At 45.3% G+C, this 26,786-nt stretch overlaps 3 protein-coding genes across 6 annotated transcripts in view; 1 reads left to right on the top strand and 2 right to left on the bottom strand.

The window, feature by feature from the left end:
• Positions 1–3,753, top strand: part of LAMA5 (laminin subunit alpha 5) — an 83,191-nt gene extending 79,438 nt beyond the window's left edge. For both annotated transcript variants that reach the window (XM_079321359.1, XM_079321360.1), the window contains exons 69-80: positions 88–228; positions 410–540; positions 615–782; positions 872–1,004; positions 1,091–1,248; positions 1,355–1,541; positions 1,785–1,937; positions 2,054–2,213; positions 2,299–2,429; positions 2,533–2,623; positions 3,313–3,432; positions 3,561–3,753. In XM_079321359.1, the coding sequence (XP_079177485.1) occupies positions 88–228; positions 410–540; positions 615–782; positions 872–1,004; positions 1,091–1,248; positions 1,355–1,541; positions 1,785–1,937; positions 2,054–2,213; positions 2,299–2,429; positions 2,533–2,623; positions 3,313–3,432; positions 3,561–3,739 (1,752 nt within the window). In that variant the 3' untranslated portion in view covers positions 3,740–3,753. The remainder of the gene's footprint in view (positions 1–87; positions 229–409; positions 541–614; positions 783–871; positions 1,005–1,090; positions 1,249–1,354; positions 1,542–1,784; positions 1,938–2,053; positions 2,214–2,298; positions 2,430–2,532; positions 2,624–3,312; positions 3,433–3,560) is intronic.
• Positions 3,754–4,979: 1,226 nt separating this feature from the next.
• Positions 4,980–11,774, bottom strand: ADRM1 (ADRM1 26S proteasome ubiquitin receptor). Of its 2 annotated transcripts, XM_079321364.1 has the most exons (10): positions 11,700–11,774; positions 10,777–10,987; positions 10,412–10,528; positions 10,209–10,332; positions 9,659–9,745; positions 7,496–7,577; positions 7,042–7,271; positions 6,559–6,716; positions 5,789–5,891; positions 4,980–5,203 (listed from the first exon to the last, which is right to left on the bottom strand). In XM_079321364.1, the coding sequence occupies exons 2-10, from the start codon at positions 10,984–10,986 to the stop codon at positions 5,097–5,099; spliced, it is 1,218 nt and encodes a 405-aa protein (XP_079177490.1). In that variant the 5' UTR covers position 10,987; positions 11,700–11,774; the 3' UTR covers positions 4,980–5,096. The 2 variants fall into 2 exon arrangements, with proteins under 2 accessions (XP_079177490.1, XP_079177491.1); XM_079321365.1 differs by lacking the exon at positions 9,659–9,745 and having other exon boundaries at positions 11,700–11,766.
• Positions 11,775–12,681: 907 nt separating this feature from the next.
• OSBPL2 (oxysterol binding protein like 2) overlaps positions 12,682–26,786 on the bottom strand; it is a 34,484-nt gene continuing 20,379 nt past the window's right edge. For both annotated transcript variants that reach the window (XM_079321362.1, XM_079321363.1), the window contains 10 exons: positions 25,630–25,764; positions 25,193–25,290; positions 24,331–24,513; positions 21,738–21,845; positions 20,763–20,852; positions 20,005–20,125; positions 18,091–18,219; positions 17,239–17,362; positions 16,499–16,589; positions 12,682–15,357 (listed from right to left, as the gene is read on the bottom strand). In XM_079321362.1, the coding sequence (XP_079177488.1) occupies positions 15,255–15,357; positions 16,499–16,589; positions 17,239–17,362; positions 18,091–18,219; positions 20,005–20,125; positions 20,763–20,852; positions 21,738–21,845; positions 24,331–24,513; positions 25,193–25,290; positions 25,630–25,764 (1,182 nt within the window). In that variant the 3' untranslated portion in view covers positions 12,682–15,254. The remainder of the gene's footprint in view (positions 15,358–16,498; positions 16,590–17,238; positions 17,363–18,090; positions 18,220–20,004; positions 20,126–20,762; positions 20,853–21,737; positions 21,846–24,330; positions 24,514–25,192; positions 25,291–25,629; positions 25,765–26,786) is intronic.

The following is a 26,786-nucleotide window of genomic DNA, read 5'->3' on the forward strand; positions in this document are numbered from 1 at the left end:
GCCCAGCGAGGAACCAGAGCTCCTCACTCATAACCCCAGCAGGGCCAGGGCCAGGCTCCCACCTTGTCTCTGTGCTGTTTCTCACAGGTTGCCCGCTCGGTCAGTGTCCATGGCCATGGCTACCTGACCCTGGCTCTGACGGATGTGCCGGGGCTGCAGGACTTCTACAGCGGCTTCAGCTTCCAGACAAGCCAGCACGAGGGGCTGCTCTACCACCACTCCACCCAGGTGAGCACCTGCAGGTCCCTGGATCTCCCAGCAGTGGGGCTGCTGGGGAGGGTGCTGCTTCCTTTGGGAAAGAGGGGATTTTGGTGGGGCCAGGGTGTGACTCTGCACCCTGAGCTCCTGGAGGGCAGTGGGGAAGTGGGTTCTTCCTTGGGGTTCAGCTGCTGGGTGATGCTTTCTGCAGGAGGGGACGTGCCAGGTGTCCCTCCAGAGGGGCCAGCTGACCTTGAGCCTGCCAGGAAGCAAAGTCACCACAGACAGTGCCTATGCAGATGGCAGGGCCCACTACGTGGCCTTCTACAGCGATGGCCGTGGGTAGGTGTCCTGGGGTGTGCTGGGGCCGGGGTGCCCACAGCCCCAGGGTCCTGCTGAGCCCCTGCTGCCCCCAGGGTCCGGCTGTACGTGGATGATGAGCTGCAGGACACCACGACAGGCCCCGGGCCCAGCCAGCGGCACCGGCGCCAGGACGGGCGGCGGCTCCTCCAGCTGGGGGGGTCAGCAGAGCCCGGAGCCCCCCGCAACCTCACCGGCTGCATCAGCAACGTCTTCGTCAGGCGGTGAGACCCCCTGCCACTGCCTCACAGCAGGGCTCAGCCCTTCCCACCCCCCTGCTGCTGTGACAAGGAGCTTTTTTCCCCGTGTCCAGGATGTCAGAGCCACAGATGGTGGTGGACCTGCAGCAGAACGTGGAGAGCATCAATGTCACCATGAGCTGTCCCGTGGGTGAGCAGTCACAGCAGCTCAGGGTGACTCCAAAGAAGGACAGGCGGAAACCCAAGGTACCAGCTGCTGCTAGAGCTCCTCAGATCCATGCTGAGCTCTGCTGGCACGTGCAGGATGTCCCTCACTCCATTCCCTGGTGTAGGTTCCAGGCAGGCCTGCGCCCAAGGGCCGCCGCCACGAGCAGGACGGGCTGTGCCGGCTGCAGCCGCAGCCCCGCGCTGCCAGGGGCACCTTCCGCTTCGGGGGGGCCCCGAGCAGCCGCTGGGAGTTCCATGAGATCCCGGCCTCCTTTGGGTTCAGGTGAGCCTCGCCCCGTGCAAGCCTGGCCCGGGGTCATGGCCTGGAAGCGCATGTCCCTTGCAGCTGGAGGAGAGCCGGGTGCTCCCATCACTGCCTGTCCCTGCAGGTCCCATTTCTCGCTGGAGGTGAAGCTGAACTCCTCCAGTGGGCTGCTGCTGTACGTGGGGGGCCAGAGGGGCTCCTCCATGGCTCTCTTTGTCTCCAACGGGCGCTTTGTTTTCCTGCTGGACATGGGCCGGCGCCGGCTGCGCATCCGCAGCAAGGACAAGTACCGTGACCGGCGGTGGCACACGGTGAGCGGGGCACGCGGCTCACAGGACTCCCTGAACCTCACCTGTGCCCCTGCAGGGCTGGATCAGTGCAGCCCTGCTCTGGGGGCAACTGCACATGGGACACTGCATTCCCAGGGAGCAGAGGGGACAGAGAGAAATCCTGGCTGAACCTCTGAGTTCAGCTTCCCTTTCTGAGCACAGCCCTGGGGCTCTTCCCAACCCAGGACACCCCCCAGTCTTGGCACTGACCTTTGCTCCTTGCAGGTGTTCTTCAGCAGAGACCAGAGCCGGGCCCAGCTGGTCATCGATGGGCTGCGAGCCCAGGGTGCTGCAGTGGCCACCCCAGGGCTCTTCGTGGCCCAGACCCCCTTGTATGTGGGAGGGCTTCCATCAGGAAAAGCCAAGGCTCACATACCGGTAAGGGCTTGGCAGCCCCATGGCTTCACCCTCTCTCAGCCTGTTCCCAGTGCCGTGACATCACCTCCTGCCTCCCAGCTTTTGCCCCCTCTGTGCTCAGTGGCCTCTCTCCACAGGCTGCATCAGCCTCCAGCTTTGATGGCTGCCTGAGGAACCCTCAGCTGGACGGGCGGCCCCTGGGTCCCCCCTCACGCACTTTTGGGGTGACGCCGTGTTTCGAGGGCGCGCTGGAGAGCGGCGTCTTCTTCACCGCAGACGGCGGCTCCATCACCTTAGGTACCCACTGCAGCCTGGCACTGGGAGGTCACATCCCACAGGAATCCCCTTGGTCTTACCCTCACCAGTGGCATTTCTCTTCCAGCTGATGCAGTGATGACTGAGCAGGACTTGGAGGTGACACTGGAGGTCCGTCCCCGCAGTGCCTCTGGCCTCATCTTCCACATCGGCACGAGGAGGAGCCACCATCTCCTGCTCTACATGGAGGAGACCAAGGTACTGGGAGGGTGACTTCCCCATGAGTTTTCAGAGGGAATGGGTGTCTGTCCCCTGCCTGTCCCTCCCAGCTCTCTGCTCTGATGGGTCTGTCTCACTGCAGGTCACTGTGAGAGCAGGCTCTGGGGCTGGTGAGTTCTCAGCGTCGGTGACGAGCCCCGCTCTCTGCGACGGGCAGTGGCACCGCATTGCAGGTGAGGTGACAACTGCCCTGTTCAGTGCCTCTGCTCCAGCCCTGCTCAGCCCACATCTCCTAGGGGAGCTCAGGACAAGCTCAGGCTCAGCAATTTAAACTCTATCGCCCTGCTCTGTGCACTAAATTTGGGAGTTTGTAGGTGCCATGAGGTCCATTTCCTAATTAACAAGCATGCTTGTCTGATCTTAGCACTGCCAACTCTGGTAGCCAGGAGAAACAGGTTGGTTTTTGACTTTGTAGAGCTGCTGGTAAGGCCAAGGATGTGCCACAGGACTTGCTCCATCCTGGGCTGTGTCCACTTAAAGTGAAAGCCCAACTTGCTTTGGTGTTGAGTGTGTCCAAAGGGCTTCAAGCCCACAGCAGGGATTGCAGGATTCATACCTTTACTGGAAACTCAGCCTTTAATGCAGCTGCCATGGAGCAAGTGCTGTTTTTCATCAAGCCCATTTCAGGGGTGGGGGCACAACTGCAGCCCCATCTCAGCACAGCTCTATTTTAAACCTTATTTAAACCAGCCAGTCCTGGGTGAGGTTTTGGGTGAGATGGGGCAGACTCTGAGCATTTCCCAAGAGCCAGGCCAGGCCCTTTGACTCTCCCAGTAGTTCTGCTCTTGCTCTGGGCTGAAGAGCAAAGGTGGACTTGCTCCATGGATAAGGAAGAAGCACTGATTGTTGTTTTCTTTTGAAGTTACCAAACGGAAAAACATAATCCAGGTGGATGTGGACACAGAAGGCAACCACACAGTGGGACCCAGCCAGCCTCCTGCACCCAGCACAAGGGCAACCTTCTCCCTGGGAGGGCTGCCAGGTGAGTTGGGAAAGATGTACTTCAGGATGAAATACCCCAAGGACAAGGGAGATACTGTTCCTGGTGCGAGGAAGAGCTATTTAAGCCTTTGCCAGACTGATGCCTGCTTTTCCTTGGTTTTTCTGCAGAGACAGACAAGGCCAGCACAGGGCTGCTGTTCCCCCCAATCCCTCACTACGTGGGCTGTGTCAGGAACCTGCTGATTAACCAGAGGCACGTGGACCTGGCTGGAGCCGGGAGTGCCCGGGGCTCCGTGGGGCTGAGGGGCTGCCCCCTGCTCTCAGTGCCACACCCACGGACAGCCTGAGGCACAGACGCTGCTCCAGCACTGACCGTGCTCACACTCGTCTCCAGTGACTGCAGGCACAGGTCTGGGCCAAACCAGAGGGGCCACGAATCCCAGGGGAAGGAGGAGGGCAGGGGAGGATGGTTGGGGAGAAGGGGCACTTTTGGGGCTGTTTCACAAAGAGAACCAAAAAGCTGGAGCGGGATGTGGCGCCAGGTGAGTCCTGAGTGGTCAGGGACCTGCACCAGGGCTCGTGGCAGGACAGAGCAGCCCTGCAGCACGTCCTGAATCCTGTTCCCTTCACCCCACACGTACAGCGCACATAGATTTAGTTCACCCAGCACTTGAGGCTGTTAATAAATGTCACAGACTGTCTGCTGCTAAAGGCTGCAGGCAGTTTCTGTTTTATAATAAATGCAATTAGGACAAACTGGATTAATTCTGTCGGTTTGGGGGTTTTATAAGCAAGGGCACATTTAACCTCCCCCCAAGGGCAGTCCCAGCTCACCTGCTACTGCTACGCAAAGAGCTCTGCAAGGGGGAACTTGGACAAAATTCTGTTCACAGAATTAGCATCTTATCAGAGTAATTTATAAGAATCAAAAAACAGAACAGAATAGGCTGGGAGAACTGCTGAGGGACAGCAGAAAGGCACAACCAGCACTGGCTCTGCACTTGAATTCAGCACTGGTAGTACACTGACAAAAGTCCTGTTGTGTGAAGCAAGAAATTATTGCTTGAAAGGGAAGAAATAGAAAGGTTACCTCCACATCTGGCCAGGTGTGCGGGGTGGCACCTGGCCCTCCCCCACCCTGGCTCCTGCTCAGCTTCCCTCAGCCCTGGTGCAGTGCAGTCTCCACTTGAAGCAGCTTTTATCTCCCAGGACACCCAGTCCACTCGTGCACTTACACGTCATATATATATTTGTGTGTGTATATATATCTCTGGCCACTTGGGGACAAAATCTTGCTTCTGAAATGGACTTGTAACTTATATCATTATATTGTGGGGTTTTTTATGAGGGGTAAATATTGTAAAATGGGTTTTTAACATGTTCATCTTAAATGTAATTATGACCTGTTTTTAAAGTTGTAGTATTAAAGATGGTCTTTGTAAATCACTGGTACATACTTTGGAGTCAAATAAAGTTTTATGTTACTCTCTTTCACTTTACCTGGGGAGAGTAAGCATCAGGCTGCTGAGCTGGAAGAGGGATAATCAGCACTGTAGGGTTACTGTACAGATTGGAAGGAACAGTATGGCAGATAAAGAAAATTCCTTTATTTGTAGATTTATATAAGCATAATATGAAGTTAGTAATCCTACTGCAGTTGCTTAAGTTAGTATCTAGGAATATCTGTAAGGAAGAGCAAATAACTTAATCTAAACTCATATCTTCCTCTTCATCTTTCTTGTCCTTAGAGTCTCCTTCCTTTTGGTCTGACTTGACACTGTTCTGCATGGCTTTGGCAAAGGCTTCTACATCTAGAAGTTAAACACACGAGTTACTGCACTTCCTGGGCTGGAGCTCATTGTCCACACAATGTTAAAGCTTCATTACTTAGAAAGTAAACAGTTGCTTTAGTATGAATTAGCAGGGAGGAAAATTTTAAACAACAGTAACATCCAGATCTCTCTGACACAGCATTTTAATGCACTTTAATTGTGCATGGGCCTCCTAAGACCAGAATCCTTGCAGTAATGGAAAGGGTTGCTAAAATCTCATTTGGGAAAAGGGATGCCAGAGCTGGCCCTGAGTGTGTTCACCAATTTTAGATGAATCACTAAAGACTCCCACAAGAAAGGCATTCCTGAACAAGGTGATTGTGACACCTCCAGAGTCTTCTGCATCTCTAGCAAGAAAACAAAGCCAACATATCTCTGCAGAACCCCAACTTCTCTCACTGCACATCACACCTCACTCTGTCTGCTGGGAACACCTGTCCCACTTGCATTTTCCTTCAGGAGTCAGCTTGCAGACTCAGGACTCTCAGGGAGAGTTAGAGAAGCTAATCCTTACACCCCAACACCCCCAACAACCCCCTCTCTCCTGCTCCCACCAGCACTCACCGCCTTTATTTGCTGCATCTACTGCCTCTGCAGGTAGCCCAAACTGGCTCATGAGTGGGCCCAGCTGTCCTGAAGCTAAGGCAGCACTGAACATGCTCAAAGCCTGTGGATTGGAGTCAACAACATTAAAATAAACTTTGCATCAGATTCCTGCAGCAGTAACCTCAGGAGGAGAGCAGTCCTGTCAGGACAGGGCTTGGGAACAGATATGCAATAAAATAATCACCAGTGACATTTCCCTCACTTCCTTTTGTCTGCATGGATGATGCTACAGTTTAATCTAAAACAGTCATTTAAGCTACTGAAATTTTGCAAATGGACAAATTTCAATCAATTGGTGTTAACTACTAGTTCAGATGGGTCTGTAAGACACGAGTTTTTCTCACATGCAGTATCCTGCAAATTAAGGACTGGTGTTTCAAGGGAGCATCTCATCCCTTCAGTCACCTGAAATGACCTTTATGGAGCCATTTGCTGAAAGGGAACAATAAATTTGCTACTACTCCTGTTACTTGCCAGAGAGCATATAAAAGCAAAGTGAAAGGTAAAGCCCAACTCCAAAAGAAAAAGTAAAAACCATTCCTCTCTGCCCTTGAGTGACTGCAGGAAGAACTAGTGCTCCATTAAACCATATCCCTCCTCCTTTCCACTTCTACTGAGCAACTTCCCACTCTGAACAGTGCCAGGAACCTGGAAAAGCAGGGCAAGGTGAATCAGGAGGATGGGAAAGGGGGAAGGATGAGTGCACTTCCCCCCAGAGCCAGCACTACCTGCTGGAACTGAGGAGACGTCAGGGTGTTCTGGATCTCCTCCGCAGTCTGCGGCAGGGATTCCCCTGAGGGAAGGTAAGGCATCAATCGCTCCTGAACCTCAGCGTTGGCCAGGATGGGAGCCATGATCTCAGGAGTCAGAACAGCTGCCAGGTCCACTAGGAGAAAACAAAGGCTTGGCCATTAGACTACACCCAAAACCCCATGCTTTTGTCATGTAAATCAAATTATCTAGTCAGGGTCTGAGTATTAAAACTTATTAGCACACTGCCACCATCTTTTTTTCCTCTCAGTTTTGAAGTGACAGTAAGTCTCCTGAAGCAGTCACAAAAAGCACTGAAATTTAAAAAAAAAACCAAACCACCAAAAAATAGGAACAAAAAAATTAAGAGACATTTCAAACCAATGTGGAACAGGACAGGACAGTAAAACAGCTCCAAAGGACTCCTGGATCCAGCAGCTGCCTGGTCAGAGCACTGTTACCTTGCTGTCCTCCTGCTCCAGATGGCACATTCATAGTAGCTAAAATGTTCTGAAGGTCACTCAGCTGAATGGGCTGTGTTGGGCTGGTGGCTGAGCTGGTTCCATTGCCCGAGCTGGGCACGGGGCTGGGGCTGGTCACGGTGGCAGCCGCAGGGACGGACGGGGCAGGCGTGACACGGGTGGAAGAGGTGGTGGAAGATGGAGTCACTGCAGCCGACTGGCTGCGAGAGCTGGCCAAGACAATCAGAATTAATTCACTGCATACACCTCTTGTATTCTGAAAAGCTTCTCTTCAAACCTTTACAACATGAAGAACTCCTACCTCATTTTAGAGAGGTAATGAGCAGCCTTGATTCCCACCACATTCCCCATTCAATAAGCCATGATTCCCCCCATGGCAGTGCAAATTCCCAGTACAGCTGCCCTGCAGGCCCAGGCAGACAAGGGCTCCTACCTGGATGAGGAGCTGCTGGTTGGGGGTCCCCCACTGCCGAGCAGACTGGCCAGCCCAGGCCCCGTCAGCGCGCCCAGCCCACCTTCCAGAAACATGAAACAACAGCAGGCTTAGACATTCATTGCTACAGGTTTGCTGCACCTCTCTTCTCTGGAGAGGCTGCTCTTGTACCTGAAAGCTTTTATTTGCTAAAATAGAGGAGGGGGTGAAAGAACCCAACCCAGTCTCCCATCCCTTTCCATAAATTAACAGAATCTTCTTTTATCTTGCATCCTCATTAGAGAGCTGAATATCTCAGAAATGACTCAATTTCTAGGTGTGAACAAGGATGAAGTTACTCCACTTTGTGCCATACGTACATCATTGTAACAGCCCTCTCCTCTTATCTGCTATACCAAAAATCCAACTTTTCTACCAACTTTAAAAACAGGGCCCTCAGCATAAGATCCCAGAGGTGTCTTAGAGTCGCCACCAGGGGTTTGCAGCTTCACACCTAATGCAGAGATGCAGCAACAGAATCAGCCAAGCTCTCAAACACTTCACAGGCAAGGGAAGGACAGCTCCATACCCCAAATGCTCTCAGAGGAGCAGCCAGCAGGAAACCAACACCCCTATGCCAAAGAAACCAGAATCAGCCTCCTCCACCACACATCCCAATGACCAAAGACTCATCACAGGGTCAAGAACCCCAGCTGGGAAAAGGCCTGGCTGCTGGCCCCCCTGGAATTGCCAGGGACTCTTCCCCTACAACTCCTTTGAGCCACATCAGCCAAACAATTCATTTCCCATCAGCAGTTCCTTGCACCACACCTCATTATACACTCAAAGCACCTGCATTTCTCACCTTTGGGAGCACCTGGGAACAGAGGACAGAACAGCAGCCCACAGGGAGCAGAGCCCTGGCCAACTGCAGCTGCAGACCCTGCAGGTCAGACTGAGCCCCTGCCAGTCCCTCCTTGTACAGAACAACCTCATGGAACCAACTTGTGTCACTCATCCCAGAGCTTCCCCAGCAGCAGGCACAGCAGGTGAAGCTCACCTGGCTACACCACACACTGCTCTGCTCCATTTCATGGTAAAAGTGACCCAGGAGCAGGAGAGCTCCTTTGGGGCTCTGCAGAGCCCCAAGAGATGCAAACCAGATGTGAAGAAGACGACACTCCCAGGGGAAATGATCCCCAGGGATTCACCTCAACCACTGTTTGCAGCAGCAAGCAGATGGTTCTTTCTGTTACATGTCAATCTGGCTTATGGTTGGATGTAAAGGCAAGGAAAGAAGAATAGCTGAGGAAAAGTGTTGAGAAAAGGAGGACAGTCCCAGGATTATGTGAGGCTTCAAGAGGAAGATGTTTTCCAAACACATCATAAAAGGTCAGATTTTTCCATCACTAACATGAGATTTGCATTTGAACGTGACACCAATAACTGAACCCTCTGAAGCTAAAAAAACACCAGCCAGATCCACAAAAATGAACTTCTGAGCTTAAGCATAGAACCTTTGTCACTGCCACCTGTGCTCCTTTGCCTATTTGCACTGAAGGGTCTGATCTGTCAGAAAATGCTCCTGGAGCATGGATAGCATTGAACACAGACCACAGCAGAGACTCCAACACAGCCCTCAGCCCCTTCATCAGTGATTCCAGCTCTCCCCAGGGCAGCCCAGGAGAGAAAACCCTGCCCTGAGCCTTGCCCCTCTGACTGGGGAGTGCTGTGGGGTGGGACCACTCCAACCTTCCTCTTGAACTTTTTATACTTTACATACAAATATTCACTGAATCAGAGACAACACAATTCTACAGCTTGGTAGCCAGCACATTCACCAGGAACAAATCACTGGTTTTCAGTCCCTGCTCCAGTGAATATTTAGGAAGAAGAAGAGAAGTAGGAAAAAAAAAAAAAAACAAACAAGGGAAAAAAAGCAGAAGATTCAGTGCAGCAAGGAGCAGAACCACAGTTCCTTGCAGATCAAGCCCTGAGATGAGTGCTGTGTAGAATGTGGTACCCTTTTTCTGTCCCTGAGCTCATCTCTGAGGCAGGGCCTTGCCTTCTCACATGAAAGCAGTGCTATTGAGATCAATAGCACTACTTGAAAATATTGTCAGGTAAGATTTAACCTGGCAGGAGAAAATACCATTTTGGCATAAAGATATTAAAGCATTTTACCAAGTCCTCCTAAGCCCGTTGGTCCGATCAGCTGCATGAGCTGGTTATGGCTCATGTTTCCAAGAAGGCTTTGCAAGCCACCCTCACCTAAAAACAAAAACATTCTGAAACACAACATATTCACAGAGGTTTTTTTTTCACAGCACTCCGGCTCAAACAGCAGGAGATTAATTGGCATCACATTCTGTATGGAAAAACAGTTTCAAGTGTTTACTGATTCATGATCTTCATAAAAGATAAATGTAACTTGGCTTCATAAAGAGGTAAGACTCCAGAGAATCTACTAGAAACAAAGAGATTTCTCCTGGCAGTCTTAACTTTCAGCCTACACCTATTTTAACAGCACAGTTTATTCTGCTAAAAGTATGTTTATGCTTCTGGTATTAACATTGTCCCCAACTCACCCTCCACGCTATCAGGATTTCTTCCTAGGGAACTCTAGGGGCTTAGTCTAGACATAAACTAAAACTACAAAAAAAAAAAAAACAAAAAAACAAAAAAACAAACAAAAAAAAGCCTCTGACATGAAGGAGCAGAGAATGGACTGTACCTCCTAGTGCTGAGAGCTCGTGGCCTCCACTGGCATTCCCACCCAGTGCCCCTGGCATGGGGGGATTGTTGAGATATTCATTCACCTTACGGCAGTGCTCCTCATCCTTGTCTGTCTTTGGCTCCTGCAAGAGAATTGCTCTTGGCATGAGTCATACTGGGGGCATTTTGATCCAAGACCTTTCTCATTGGCTTCCCACAAACCTGCATCCAGAAGAAGAGTCGTTTTGATCCTGCCTTGAACTTCAATACATACACACGGCCTGTGGTGCACTGTGGGACTCTCTTGAACTCACAGTCATCAGGAAAAATAATCAAATCCTGGAAAGCATATCAGGAGAAACAAATGTTTGAGAAAATACATCAATATTCCTTTTCACCTCCCAAATCCCTCTGCCCTCCTCCACAAACTTTTTTTCCATCTGCTCCTCAGAGCACAGAGGCTGTGAAAGTGCAGATCTGTCAGTGACATTCTCACCCTAATTTGTCCTGGAGGAGCTCTTTCTGCAGTGCCAGCAGATCAGAACATGACATAACACCTCAGCACTGAAACACAAGCTCATACTTACATCCTCCACATTGCCTGAAGTCCTGTCCTTCCAGCAGAAGTGAATGAGGGAATCATCGGTTTGCTGGATGTAAACAAGGCCTTTTCTCTTGTCTGGAGTTACCGTGCTGCCTTTCAGGGACATCTTCCCTGCCCGAAATTCCACCAGGTATTTGCTCGAGGAGCCACGAGAGCCTGGCACCAGGCTTGGAAATAATGCACCTGAAGACATCCTAGAAAGAGAGAGAGCAGCAGGTGTGATGAGAAATCTTCCCATATCCTCTCTTCCCAATATCAAATTTCAGTCTTTACCAGGTGGCTTCACAAAACCAATCTGTCCTGCTGCCTGCAGAATCCCAGGGTGACTCAACTGAGCTAAAGCAGAACCCTGGATGAAGCCAGGAGGCTCTACAGCCCTCCACTAATAAAGGACAGCCTGTGTGCTGAGGCACTTGAAAATGAAGGCACCGTCCCCCGGCGCTTCCTTCTTCAGTTCGAACCGCGGTTCAAAGCAGGAGGCCCTACCTTATCTTCAGACTGCGGCTCCAGCATCCCCGCAGAGCCCCACAGGCTGCCCGTGCTCCACCGCCCCTCACGGTGACCCCTCACGGCCCTCCCCCCCCGCACCGCCCGACCCGGGGCCTGGCGGTGCCGGACGGGCCCCGCGGGACCGCGCGCTGTTCCCGGGGTGGCGCCGCGCTCACAGCCCGCCCGGCCCCGGCCCCGGCCCCGCCGCTCGGCAACAGCCGGAGCCCGCCCGGGACAGGGGGCTCGCGGCCCGGCCCGGGCACCCCCCCCGCCGCCCGCAGAGAGGCCGCGACCTTCTGCCGGGCTCCCCGAGGCCGCCGTGCCGCCTTCCCCTCGGCTTATCCCGGCAGGAAACCCCCAGCCCGGCCGCCGCTGGGCGCACGGTCCCAGGAGTGCCGCGGCGGTCCCGACCGGTACCTTCAGCCTCCTCCTCCTCCTCCTCCGCCGCCTCAGCTCTTCCTGCCCCGTGCGCCGGAACCCCGCCCCACGCGGGGCGCGCGCCGCCGCGGCTCCGCGCTATTGGCTGGCGCGGCTGTCAATCGCAGGGGGCGGGGCGAGGCGCCCCTGCTGTGTCACGGAACATGGCGGCGCTCCCCCCTCACCCCCCAACCCCTCATGACCCCTCGCCCCCATCCCATCCCTCAGCCAAGCGCAGCCCAGGGCCGCGCGTCCCCAACAACACCTTTATTCCCGGCGCACGCAGGGAATGGTTACACAAAACAGACCCTTCCACGGGAGGCACGCCGGTCCCACGGCCAAAGCCCGGCTTGCCTCACAGTATTTCGGCACTGCTTCCCCGACCCGACTCGCAGGTGTTCTCAAAGAGCCGGCGGTGTGCGCTGTGGGGCCTGGCCAACACACGTGTGTTCCCAACAGCAACGCTGGGCAAAGAGGCTTGGGTTTGTTTTTTAAACAATACATTTACTGGGAGATTGCTTTTTAATTATTAAACATGAATAAATAGTTCTCATTAGTTCCCTTCTAGGACAGATGGTTCCTGACCTCGTTAATCGGGGTGACAAAAGTTCTATAAATGCTGGATGTGTGAAAAGCTGCTCCCCACTTACAGCAGGGCATCAGCTCCAGGACACAAAGGCTGTACGGTCTCGGTGCCGGGAGCGCTCCCAAGGCTCTTCCCACTCCGATTGCAGCCCTGCAGCCCCATCACCGCACAGCCCGCAGGGCAAAGGTGCTGAGCCAGAGCCCACCACGGCTCGGCACCTCCACCCGCGGCTGGAGGTGTCCAAAGCTCCAATTTAAATCATCTCCGTCCAGTGAACAGCACAATGAAATCAAGGTACCGGCCCAGAGCTGGCTGAGCAAAGCCAGAGAGCTCCTGCCCACCCCCCACCACCAGCTGCTCTGCGCGGGTCTCACAAAAATCTCTGTCACATCCAGAGCCCAAAGGGTATTTATTAAGTGTTTATTATAATTTCTTTCTAGCTGGTTTCTCTATGTAGCTGTATTAACATATACTAACACAGTTATCTTATATACAGTGTTTAATCAAGTTATAAAAGTGACATTCTTTCAAAAGGTGCAAAGTTATTAATGTTTTGACACGTAAACTACTGAGGCGAGATCTGCATCGAAAATAAAAACTTTTGGACTTTGAGAGCATTAGGAATGCCAGGGCTGGCCAAGCAGAGCCGTGTGGGCAGCGCAGGGAAAGGGTTCTGAAAGTGTTGCCAATGAAGAACAATAAATTAGAAAAATGGGTTTGGAACTAATCTGAAATTTTACTGAAAACTTCCGACTAAAAGGAGGAGAGACGGGGGTGAAGATGTAACTAATGAAGTGTTCTTACACTGGAAATGTTCCCAGTTTCTTTTTATATCCCATGAAGATTCTATACTGAAGTTTGGATTAAATACATTGGTACAATTGTTTCATGCTTTCACATAATGACAAGGCTTTAGGTCTTTTAAATTTAAATCCTGGCTTAGACAAAAGGGATGCTAACCTGTACACCTCCTCTTAGAACATCTGCATAGCTTTTCTCCATTCAGGCAATTTCTATATATAAATGCATTGTTTTAAAAACATCACTCCAGCATTGAACATACTATGTAGTTAAAGCAAGTTTTAAACTCCCACTGGTCTAATATGTGATTCCTTTCAATCCTCACTGAACAAAAAAAATTTCCTATGGCACGTGCAGCGAGTTTGGAGAGGGGTTAACAGTGCCTGAAACTGTCATTAAAGCTCAGGATTTTATCAAAACTATTGTTATGCTGCTCTGTGTGGATTAAGTGTCTTTTCAGAAGTGTCTGTGCCCATGCTGGGAACAAACACAACCCCACTGTGCCACTAAATCCAGAGGACTTCCATCAACACAAGGTATAAATTTTGGCAACAGAATCAAGTTGCCATGAACAATATACAGATTGTGCCCTTCCTTACTGCCTTGAGGTTTCACAGCTGCTCTTATTTTTCCAATGAAGACAACTAAATTTCCCCCAAATTTAACCTAATTGTTGTAAACAAATTGATAGAAGAATTTCTCTCCAAATATGTTAATTTTCTTTTGCTTTTTGATCCTGTGGCTGAGAGAGAAACACTTCAAAAAATCTACTTTCTGGATGAAATCAGATGTTTTGGACACAAATCAGACCAGTTCTTTCTTGAACTCTTCATGTTGCTGGCACTTAACACCAACAATTTCTAAATTACTATAAACTTCACAGCAGCATAGCTACTTCCATTTTTGCCTGGTTACTCAATTAAAAACTTTCATAAAAGCAGCAGCAACATTAGGATTAGTTTTAATTACTGGACCTAATTTTTCAAGCCTCTCTCCCCACCCTGGCCCCTGAAATGTACCACTTGAAAGAAAATGAATGCATCAGTTCAGTAATTGATTATTTCCAGTATTATATGGCTTTGATGCTTTGATATGGAAATAAAAAAAAAATAATAAAAATCCCACTTTTTGACATCACGTGCTCACAGGAAACTTGTTATAGGTATAACTCTGCCAAAGCTTTAAATTGATTCTGCTTTTTCACAACGTACAAAACAGACATGACCTAATAATGAGAAACATGCAAACCAAAACTTCCTCCAAACATGAACCTGTGTGGATACACACATGGAAGTGCTTCCAAAGGAAAGTTTAGTCTAGAAGCATACACAGTGCCAAAGCTGCCAAAGGTAGTGCAGAAGAGTTAAGCCTCCAAGTGGTAGCAAGCAATATATTGTACATTGGAACCACCTCGACACTCCTGCTATTGCTTCCAAAGCTTCTCCTATGGTAAGAACAGCATTTGACCTCAGGAAAAGCACATTTTGGGTGTGCCCTCCCTTCTCCTAACGTATGCTCTATGGGATTTATCACAGGTATACAGTTTAATGCTCACAGTGTCCCAAAGTTGTGAAGACTCTGTAACAGACAACTACAGTGTGAGAGGCTCAGGCTGGGTTTTGTTTCCTGAGTCTCTCAGTTATGGAATTGTTGGGAGTGGGGCTGAGAGCTCCCATCCCCAGGGAGTGCTACATACAGTACAGGGAGTGGGACAGGACTGGGCTTCATCCTGTTGGTACCACCTTGGCTTTTCATCCCTGCTCCGAGTGCCAAAATCTTCAGCTTCTTCACTATTGTACTAAGTAACAAGGAGATTATCTCTATTTTATTTACGTAGTTTTCAAGGATGTTAAGTGCTCTATGGATACAGTGTATCCTCCTGCCAGAGAGTAAACTAGGGGAGGAAATGGAGAACCAAAGGTCCCTCTGAAAATTAGTGAAAACTTGATGATTTCAGATGCAGCTTCATGGAATGAGCACAACAGTATTTAAATATTTGGCAATCCATCGTTAGTGATAATTAAATCATTGATTGTTGACTGATAGAATTTCTGTTAAAATTTACTTAGAAAAGCTGGTTTTTGCTATCAACAAAACCAGAGTAACTGGCTTGGAATGAAATCTAGTAACTAGATGTCCGGATGAGATGAGCAACTGGTTCTGGGATTTCAGTATATGTCAGGACAGTCTGAGAAATTTCTATCAAAATAGCCACCTGAGTACAGCCAATCTGGAGTCCCAGTGTATGGGTTAGTGCCTTGATGAAACCATCTGTAACACAAAAAAGAAAAAGGAGAGAAACAATAAAAGAAAAAAGCAAACGGAATGAACAGTTATTAATAGGGAAAAAAACCCCAAGTGTTGCTTCTTTCACAAAACATTCTAAAAATACACTAGCATTTCTTATAAAAAGAATTCTCAGGAAATATTCTGAACATGAAAATTATTGAACTTCCTACATAATTGTCACCACCTTGTAGAGCACCTTTTCTTTTAGCATAAAGTCAAGGAGCACGAAATGGATTTTAAAATTGCTGTCCTATTCCAAATAAAAATAACATTGGTACTCTAGATTATATATATTAATTTTTACTTTAAAAGAATGCCAAATCAGTCACACAATCTTTTTTTGAAATTTGTCCCAAGAGGAAACAGTTTCTGTTCTATGGAGCTGTGCCCAGCACAGAACATCAATAGCTGCTCACTTTTTAACCACGTTAACCAAAACCAATTTTATGTTCTCTGGAAGAAATTTTTCAAAGCATTAACAGGAATTAATCTGTAGCTACTCCTCCAGGCTTTGGGAAAAGAATGCTTTCTCTTCTGAATTTTGTAAAATCATGGAGCATCCCAAAGTTGCTGCCTTTGAAGGAAGCAACTGCAGCGAGTGGCTGTGAGCACACACTTGACTGCACAGCACTGGCAGCTGTGAAAGGCACCCTGTGGGAGCAGCAGCCAAATCACACATCACTCCCTGATGCACTCTGTGACTCATAAATCACTTGAATATGCAATCAAATAAGCAATTTCTGAAGTATCCAAGCCAAGAAATCCAAAGAGTGTGAAAATAAAAGGCCCTAGAGGGCCACAATGTCTTGCTCAGCTATCAAAAGCTGGACAGAAATTGGTTAAAGGAGATGATGGTTTAAAAAAAAAAAAAAAATCCAGCATTATCACAGTAGTTAATTATGACAGGTTTCAGCATTTATTATTAGATAATTTGTCCAGGACAGACTTATCAGCAATTTTGGCTTCCAGCTACATATTTAATTGTTAACCAGCAATGCTCTAAATGACACTAAAATTGTGCTGTCATGGAAGCAATCAGACATGCTGTCCTGAATAAAACCAATTCAAGCAGTGCACCCAACTATTCCAAGCTTAAACTAATTCCTCCCTCCTTGCCCCTTACCGTGTGTGCCACTCCACCTCGTCCTTTGCACGCTCCTTGCGAGCAGCTCTTTGTTTCTCTTCTAGTCTCTCCTTCTCTTTGCTTGCCACATCTAAACAATGTTTCAAGAGAAATTGGTAATTTAGCAAAAAAGAAACAAAAATGCAGAAAACACCAGAAAGACCAGAGAAATGAAATAGTATTCATTTAAGCACCAGAAAGCATTTGCTATACACAGTCTTTAGCAACAAAAACCTAAAACTCATTTCAGGAAAGTTGCTGCTGCAAACACAGAGCTGAAACTGAAATGTTGGTGCTTTATCTCTCAGAAACACTGCACTGAGACAGCAGGGAAGAACTCACAACAGGCATAACAGAGAGAGTGATTTTTTTTCATTATTTGTCAGTGTGTTTCCTCTGACAAATACCAGAGCAGCAGAGCATGTCTGCTCACCACATCTCTCCAGACAAACTCCAGAGCAAGGGGGGAATGTCTGCAGCTCCTCCCAGGCTAACAAACATGCAAACACATCATAACACAGGACAGCAGCCCTGGGATCCAGGGATGCATCTGCTCTCCCAGGCTTTTCTAGGAGAAACCAGACGTGCACTGTTTGAAAGCATGTTCAATGCACAGGATGAAAGAAGAGTTAAGGCTGCTCTGGGAGTGAGAAACTGAAGACTTTCTTGCATGCAGCTCCCTTCAGCCCTCCCTCCCAGAGCTCACTCAAGTGCAAGCACTGTCTGCAGCAGATCCATACCCATGTTCCCGTTCTCCATGTTCCTGATGTCCGGGCGCAGCCGGCAGTCCGTGGGAGCCAGGATTGCTTCCATGCCCTTCTCCAGCTCATTGAGGCTCACAGCAAAGCTGGTGAAATTGTACATCTGGAAAGCAAATTAAACAGAGCACACAAGTTATTCCAGCAAAGCAGTGCTGGGATCCCTATAGTGAATGGATACAAAAAACTTGCAAGAGAAATTGCTGAGTCAAACCCCTACTGGCTGCGCTGAAGGCAAGGTTAGGTTGATACAACACCAGCTGGATTTTTTGTTGGAGGGGAGAAACAAGAAATGGCAGATGGAGATAAAAATCAGAGTTTCATTTTTTTAGCAGTCTTTGCTTGTGAGGATTAAGGCAGATTTTCTACAATATTGATATTTAACATCATGATTTTTAAAAAGAAGCAAAGCAAAACAAAACAAAACTACCCACACCTAAAAGATCAAAAAGTCTTGTTGAAACTATGGAAATTAATATCCAACTGCCCAGTTACTGCACCCTGTGGCAGCTTGTCTTGGAGCAGCAGGGCCAGCAGAAGGGAATGTGTATTCATGTTTTAGCCACTCTGAGTGCAAAGATCTCCCAGACACATTAACCTGAGTCCCCAGATTCCCAGCTGCACTCTGAGCATGCATTCCTTGATCTCAGGCACAGCTTTCAGCACAGGACTGAAGCAGAGCTTGCTGGAGTGTAATTTCAGTGCAGCAAGAACTGCCAGAGCCTGGTGCTGTGCCAAGGAGTGACACTGCAACAAGGTGCCCTGGATCATGACTCACGTTCCCCTGGATAAGTCACCAGCAAGAGCAAGGCACAGGCTAATTGGAACAGTTACCTGGGATGAGTTTGGTGGCCTACAGTTTATTCTCCAAAGCAATTTACTGCCTGGTATGAACTGCACTGTGTCTTGAACCTCTGGCATATCATCAGCCTCATCATTTTCAGATTTAATATCTTCTTCACTCTGAAACAGAGATAACATTTGGCAGAGGAACAAAGGATCATTGGATGGTTTCATCTAGGATTCTGAAGAACCTGTTCACATTTGAGATACTGAACACTCCTGTACTTCTGCCTCATCCCTCCTGTTTGGTTTTCCTCACTCTGTACACAAGGCCTCTCATTTTTATCATGTCTTGCTCCTGATATCCCTGAATAGTCTCCCAACACTTAAACAAAACTTAAATCAGTAATAGCAATAATAGTAAATTAATGTCTTTCAGAAGTGTTTTCTCCAGCTTCCCTTCTATCTTATGCCACAGCTGAGTTTTACCTCACATGACCATTATTTCTTCAGGTGCAAACGAGCCAAGACTGAAATTTAAACCAGCTCCCAAGTTAGTTCTTAAGTCATAAATAGGGCACACCTGTTTTTGGATATTGCTTCATCATTTGCAAAACATTCAGATGTGTGGTTAAAAAAAGACAGGCCCTCATTTCAGTCTGATCCAAACTCCAACCACAATGATCACTGCCAGTTTTCTCACTGTGAAGACTGTGTCCTTAAGTTTATGAATACAGTGACTTTCCTTCAAAGTTCCTTTGTAACCAGCTGCAGTGCTGTGCTGCACATATAAAACTCCAGTGGTTCAGGAGGCTGCTCTCAGAATCTGAGAGAATCTGACTGCTGCAGGACACAGACAGCAGCATTGTGGAATTTTAGGGGATTTCACCATGAGAACCTATTTGAAACCACAACAACCAGAAGGGAAGTTTGAGGCAATAACGTCCTGAAGTGACAGTAAGTTTTCCTCACTTCCACCCCCTTTCTATTTTCTTTCTGCCCTCTCTGACATGGCTCATTTGTTTCAATCAAAATACCCTGCTAGGTTAAACAGGGCCTGTTTTATACACTAGAAAATGGCTCCATATGGTTAAGAGTCTAAATTCAATCATTTGGTTTGAGTATTCATTATTTAAAAAGACACTTCTAGGCTACTTTCCATGTCAACATCTGGTTTACTGTTAGCTAGCTCCCCATCTAAATATAGTCTCAACAGGAAGGAAGGAAGGAAAGAAAGAGTTGATTTTCTTAAGATGAACAGAACCTTATTATTTTTTTAAAGAGTCAAAATATAAGCCTGTACCATGATAGAATCCAGAGTCAAAAGCAAGGCCTGTTGTTGCTCTAAAATACTCTGATGTGAATACTTTTAACATCAAGAGTGATTAGCTTCTGCTTAACTTTTCATTTCCAGTGAGTAACTGTTGATATAAGGAAACCCAAAGTCCTCTGCTGCACCATACAATATATCCCATTTTCCATGTGACACTGAGTTTTTGGCACCAACTCCCCTGACACTGGTTACATGTGAAGTAAAAACCCTGCATGTTTCCAGACCCCTTTGTTGTACAGATTTTCTACTTTGTAAATTCTGAAAATCTGCATCACCAAAAAGCACATCTAACTTAAACAAAATTATTACTGTTTTTACTGCCCAAATCCCTGTATTTTTACTCCTGGAGCTGGCAGTAGAGCCACTTTCCTCATTCAAGGATTGGACATCACCAGCTTGGGGGTTGGTATCTGATGATTTCTCTTTGACCAATCTCCAGCAGACACCATTCCTACGAGCTCCCTTCCATGCCAGCAGCTCACACCACAGCCTGCAAAGCTCAGAGTGCCAAGTGCCTTCTCACTGCCCTGTCCAACTCCTACCAAATGACAATTTTAACCCTTCATTCACCTAAATAAGATGGTTTGATTTCATTTCAGAATCTTTTCTCCCTAAGGAATCCTTCACCTTACCGACTTCTTCTTCTGCTCACTGCCTCTCTTCTCACTCTTTTTGTAGGTCTCGTAGGTGGTGGGGTCTGTGCACCACAGACATTCTGTCCACTTGCCATAGATCACACACAGCTTCTTCTTGCTGCACAGAAAGCACAGGACACTGAGCTCTTCTTTCTGATTGAGCCTGCTAAGCCAAGCCTTGCAGATTCTGATCTACATTAAATACTCAGCTTCCTACTTCACTACATTTTATGTTTCTATTTGCAGATTTCACAGAATCACAGAATGGGTGATTCTGTGAAAACATAGATGTTTGATAGGCAAAGAAAAGGTTTCAGCTTGTTCCAGCCCTCCAGAATAGATCCTCATGACAGTCACATGCTTTTGCCACTCTTAAATAAATGTGGGTACATCAAAGCCAATTATAACACAGAGACTCAGAGTCACAAAACAGGTTTGGGTTAATTAAAAACTTCTAACAACCACATTCTCATTATTTTAAACTGAAGACTGGAATTATGACTATGCAATAATAAATCATTTGCACCTACTCTGCATTTTCCTTTTATATCCAAAACCTGGACTGGAGAGTTTTTCTAATAATTCTTAAAAATTATCATCCTGAAATCAGAGGGTTTAATACTGACACAAAGAACAAAGATGGGTTACAAACTACATTGCTAGCAACTTTAAAGCCACATCAGTGTGGTCACTATGCCAGCAAAAGAAATGCCCAGTGTTCAAAAACACAGACACCAAGAGGTTTTATCACTTACTGCTTGTCCTGGATGTATCCCTCTACTCTGTGAAGCTCCTTCCCAAACAGTCCACACGGTTTAAAATTAAGGACACATTTATCTCCAGTACTGTGGAGGAAATAAGTATATGCTTAGAGAAGCAAGCCCCTAAATACATCAGAAAACTTATTTTACCTTATTTAGCTTTTTTAATATAATTACAGTTAGCTGGTTGTTAGTTTTATATATAATATATATAAAAATTTTTATTTAACTGTGGTTTATTATCTGACCAGGGCATTAAAAATGGCACACAAATTTCAAAATTCCACAGAACTAACAAATCTTGTGCAAGTACAGGAGACAAGATTACAGATTTGAAGCTATGAGAAGTATCAAACAGCAGCTTGTTGGACTGAAGCTCCCATTTACTGACAGAGCAATGTGTGCAGGAGTAATACTTCTTACAAAATTCCTTCTCTCATCATTTAGAAGGTAATTTATTTGATATAAGTAAAAAGCTTTGATACAAAGTTGGCAGAGAAGTCGACACTAAGTTCACATTTTCCAACTCTGCAGTCACTTTTCTGTGCTATTATCCCTTATTCTATGCTATCCCTTAATTTAAGACATTCTCCATTATCTAAACTAAAAAAAGTGACAAATCACAATCAAAATCATGGAGGTCCAATCTGCCTCTGGCAATTATTCCCTTTAATGATTCTCTGGCAATGGGGCTGCATTTGCAACTCACAAATGTAAAACCTTTGCTCTCCATAGGCCATCTGGCTTTGTGTCTTTGCATTAATTATATTATGATAGTAAGCCCAGGCCTAGGGAGAATTTGCATTTAGCAGAAAAAGAAAAAAAACCAAAACAAACAACTCCACAAAAAGACAAAAAAAACCCCACAAGACGTAGGAGCTACAAAACAAATGTCTGTCAGACAAAAATCAAAATCTGCTCTGTAACACAAATGATCACAACAATGCCTGGGTTCATGATCAGCATTACCTGTGATTTACAATTTCTACCACTCCATACTGTTCTAACCACAGTTTACCAATAATTACATTATGTACACAGCAGGTTGGATTTGTCCATGTGTAAGCTTCATTGTGCCTGTCAAGGAAATAAGAGAAAGAAATCATTTACTTGAGCTTGAGATGGAAGACTGTTTTCAATTCTGTTCATGGCAGGGCAAAATATTTAGCACTCCTCTGAACAGCCAGTACTCAGCTTCAAAAGAGAAGAGAAACAGACTTTTCTTTACAAGCCAACAATGTGTTGTATCCAAACATTAGTGCAAGTTAATAAAGTGATATTGCCCTTATTTCTCTCCCTTCTCACATGAGTTTTAAAGTTGCTGTGTTTTGGATTACAAATTTCAGCCCAACATAAAGAGCAGTTATGGATTCATCTTTTTTTTATTTGCATTTTTAAAGATTTAAGTTATGAAACATAGTATCTGCAGGAGAACCAGACTAACAAACTAATGCCTAACAGTGTCTTCTATTCAATTGCTGCAGCAGCAGTAAATTGCATAAGTGGTTTCCAGAAACATGCTACAATTTCTCATCAGTATTTGAGGCCTGTTCCAGTGCCAATGAAGGTGATTTTGGGGGTGTGAGTGGTTTTTGCTTTTCTTTTTTTGGTTGTTTAACACTAGTGGGACAACAGCACTATAGCAAGCTCCACAAACATGACATTTTAAAATTCAATTCACTACTCAATTCCTTCCTTTCCCCAAAGATTATTGAGAAGAAGAAAAAATCCTAGAATTGATTTTCCACTTGGTTTTATTTTTGGGTTTTTTTGTGAAAAGTTTTTAAGATGGATTCTAAATCCTTAAAAGACATTATTCCATAAATGATCAAGAAGTTAAACAAAAGTCTACTGTCACTGGCAGAGTCAAAGCCATCTATTCACACTCATCTTTCCATGCTGGTAAGGGAAATACTGAAGTTACCTGGTAGGCAATCAATCCATCTTAGAAGTTTGTAAACTTCTGAAAATAGAGAAAAAAGCAGTGTCCTCTGTAAAAAGTGTCTTCTACTTTAGTGAGTATGGAGAGAACACTCCAATGTAATGTTTCTAAGCCATCTATCATTTTCCAGTACAGAGAAATAAGAGATCATTGAAGTCTCACTATTTCCCACAGCTCCTTTTCTTCAAGGAGTCTTTAGAACAATGACTACACTTCAAGTGGGGAAAAAAATACCAGAATCCCTCAAATTCATCCCCCAGCCTTTAAACATAGTTTAATTCCTGAACTGTTCTGACACCAGAAGTTTTACAGCATAAACCAAAACACAACACAATTTATGGTCAGGGCTGATGAACTGAAGCACTTTTTGTGCTGGAGAAGTGAGGGGAAAGTGTCTTCTAATGTTCTGAAAAATAGTCATGGTTAAAATAAAGGCACAATTTAATACTGACTCACAGCTTTGCTTCAACAGCTCCTTGTTCACTCAAGCCCTGAGCAGTTCTCAGACTCCTCAAAGCAACAGAATGATCTGAATCACAACACTGAGAGGCTCAAAATTTTATTTCAAATTCTGCTGCTAACTTGAAGCAATTAGTTAAAATAAATGCTTTAACTGTTTATATTCCAGTTTAAGTTTCAGCCTTGATTAGGCTCAGCAAGAATTTTAATAGTCTTCTAAAGAAAGGCTCTTAAGGAACAAACATTATTTTGGTAACACCTGCATTCTGCACTAACATTCTCAGTTCCTTCTACATTCAGAAGAAATTTCCTTTATTTCCATCACCATTTATCTCCAAGACCAGTTCATATTTTTATGAACTTTGGAATATTAGATGCCAACAGCTGAAAAACTGAAGTACTTCCAAAGAAAGGAAAAGTCAGTTCTTGCTATGGGAGGCAAGTTGGTTTTTTATTGAAACCAAATGTCCAGAATTTTCTTAAGCAAACATTTCAAAACCACCTCAGAGTTAGGCCTCAGAAGTGCTTTTATAAAAGCACCAAATGCAGAACACTTTATTTGCAACTGTTCTAGTGCATCCTCATGTCCCACTTGGGAAAGCTCCAAAGCCTTTGTGCCAGCAGGACACAAAACAACTCGTGGGACAAAATGTAATTTATGAGACACAAGCCTGGGAGCAATCTGGAGAGACATTCTTGATTTTTGTAGGAAGCTGATGCTTCTCTGGAAGTGGCAATCCTGACAATTTTCTCCTATTCCCTTACCACACAGAACAGTTATTGAGAGATGCAGCTTTTTCCACACAAACCACCAAAATTAACAGCAATAGTGAAAATTGAGATGAGTGTGAACAGCTCAGTAAGAGAATTTTATCTCTGTATTTAAATTTTACATGCCTTTACAGAACTAGCTCTCAGTAGCAACCAATTTGTAAGAAATGCTAATTTTCATGGTGGAAAAACAGGGTCAAATTGCTACAGCTATGGAAGCATAACACAAACAGAAAAAAAAAAAAAAAGGTCTGAAATTAAGCAGTGAAAATTAACTTGTAAATCAATTCTTACAACCTCTTCAGCACGGGGTTTTTAGGTAATCACCTCTGAAAAGCCAACAGGGTTATTACAATAAATAAAAAAAAGTTATTTACTTCTCATACTCACTTCAGAAGCTCCAAAGTAATTGTTCCCCGAGGCTCTGCCTCTATACTCTTTCCCCAGAATTTTAGTTTGGGATAGATTGATCCATGAAATATGAAGTCCTTATTGAGGCCTTCAGAATAAAATGCACTAATAGGTGGGTGGTGGCTGACTTGTTCAGATATAAACCTAAATCCTAAGTCCTCCCTGGCAACAACAAAAAAAAGAGAATTAAACAATAAGTATATTTTTAATATTGCAAGAGAAAAGAGTTGATACTTGAAAAAAAATGTGAAGTATTTTTAGATTAAACTGAAGGTGAGACTTTTCCTTTTCTAGTTCCAGGACACATTTTCAATCAATGCAATGAAAGGATTTCTACTCTGAACACTTTCTTTTTATACCCCAAACCAGATTTCTACCTAGAAAGGCATCTGAAGAAGTTTCACTGAAATAACTCATGAAATTACAGAAACCCTTTGGACAACATGGAAAGGTCAGACTAAAAATTCTTTACTTGACTGCAGACATATCACCCATTTACTTGAGGAAGCTCAAAGTCCTTCTGACTAACTTCTCTATCTGACATGATCAACAAAACAATATTTAAATTAATTAATAGTGTCTGTTCAGGAAGTGTCTCTGATGGAAAAACATGAACAAATTTTTCTCTAAATAATTCAAAGAATACTCTGCCTCAGCTCAGAAATACAATTATTAGCTTTTATAACAACTTCTCAGAAATTCTGAGATAGTTTGAGGAAAAGAATCTTAGCTATACTCAGAAATACACTTTTATATTATTTCACTACAACCAAACCAGTGTGAGAGTCTGCTAACACAACAACACAAACAGCCCCAGCTCCCAATTTAAAGTAACTACTACCTGGTTAATTCATAGGTTTCTCCTAACAGTGGGTTAAATGGTTTGCCAGTTCTCTCCCACTGAGAAGCTACAGCAGAAACTGCAAAAGCAGCTACAGCCTGTAAGCAAATTAAAAACACATTATGAGAATAGTGCATTAAAAATCTAAGTTTAAGACACTTTATTTGTTGCACATTACAGTATTTATTGTGGTTTTATAACCACAAAAAGATTCACAGTTAAAGAAATTAGTTTAGAACCTTGGGTATGGTCAGTTGTGGCACTTTCAAACTCTGCACAGCATGGAGGGTCAAAGTGTCACAAATATTTCACACAGCCACTATGAAAGAAGAAACTCATCTAGCCAGACAAATTGAGCATTCTTACAGTAGCCCCTGAGAAAGAAACACTCAAGGGAGAAATCATCTGAATTCCCAGAAGGCAGTGGGAGCTCTTACCTGCATTCTTTCCAAGGGATCTGCATGGCTACAAGCCTTGTTGATGAGGTATATGTGCTCCATATATTCTGTTATCCTCTGAAGGAAGCTCAGGGGCTCGTTGAAGACAATGGGCATTGTAATCTTGGACAGCTCCTACACAACCAAAGGGCAGGTTGACTTCTTGGACACAAAACTAAGTTAACAACTTAAGCAACAACAAGGATTTAGAAAATAAGGTGTGGGTGAGTTTATTTGTAGTATTCCTCAAGGGGTATTTGGCAAGCCTGAAGCAGACCTCCAAGTGCTACAGCTGAAAAGGTCTGGAAGCACTGCAGAACCTCTTAAAACATTGATCCAGCTTACCTAATAAATTCACAGAGAATGTTACTGTCTCTGCTGTGGTCTGTGTAAGGCAGAAGAGGTTAAAATTTCCCTAGGTAGTAGCAATAATGTGCCAACCAGCTCCATGCTGATACTGAAGTGCCACACACTCCTTGGAAAACCTCACATGCTTATTTGCATAAAATCTATCTCCTGTACTGCAGCAACCACAAATTATTCTTTGAAAAGAACAGTTACATAAAGAATAATACTTGAATTGCTCTAACAGATTTTAGTGGCTTTATTTAAGCAACCTGTTATTTGTGTCAGACAGTTTCTGGTTTCCCATGTGGATACAAGTCAGACATGAAGTTCACACAGATTTTCAACTCCCAACTTTACTCTTTTACTATATTCAAGCAAATTTGGCTGTTTAATTACAAAGTTGCACTCAACTGAGCATTAAAACATTTATGTAAGTGCTTGAAACTTAGCAGAATGCAGAATGCCACCAGATGAAGTTAATGCAATATTTTCCTCATCTTGGTACAAGCAAGGGAAGAAAAATGTTAAGCTTAACCAATTTAAACTGATTTGGTCCAAGCAAAAGGTTGGAGTAGATAGGTCAGGTCACTAATCCCACCAAAAGTAGTTTTGAAAGAACAACTGTATCTCCTAGATGACATGAATTAATAAAATAAATCACATTTTGCTAAGTAAAGAATAAAAAAAGAAGCAGGTAAGAGAACATTGTATCAATGAATCACATTTCACTAGAGTTTAATGGCTTTAGTCTAGCTCTTAAAGAACAGCTTCAGAAATGCCAATCCACATGCTCTAACAGCTAAAGATGT

Source organism: Erithacus rubecula (assembly GCF_903797595.1).
Source record: "Erithacus rubecula genome assembly, chromosome: 18".
NCBI classification, from domain to species: Eukaryota; Metazoa; Chordata; class Aves; order Passeriformes; family Muscicapidae; genus Erithacus; species Erithacus rubecula.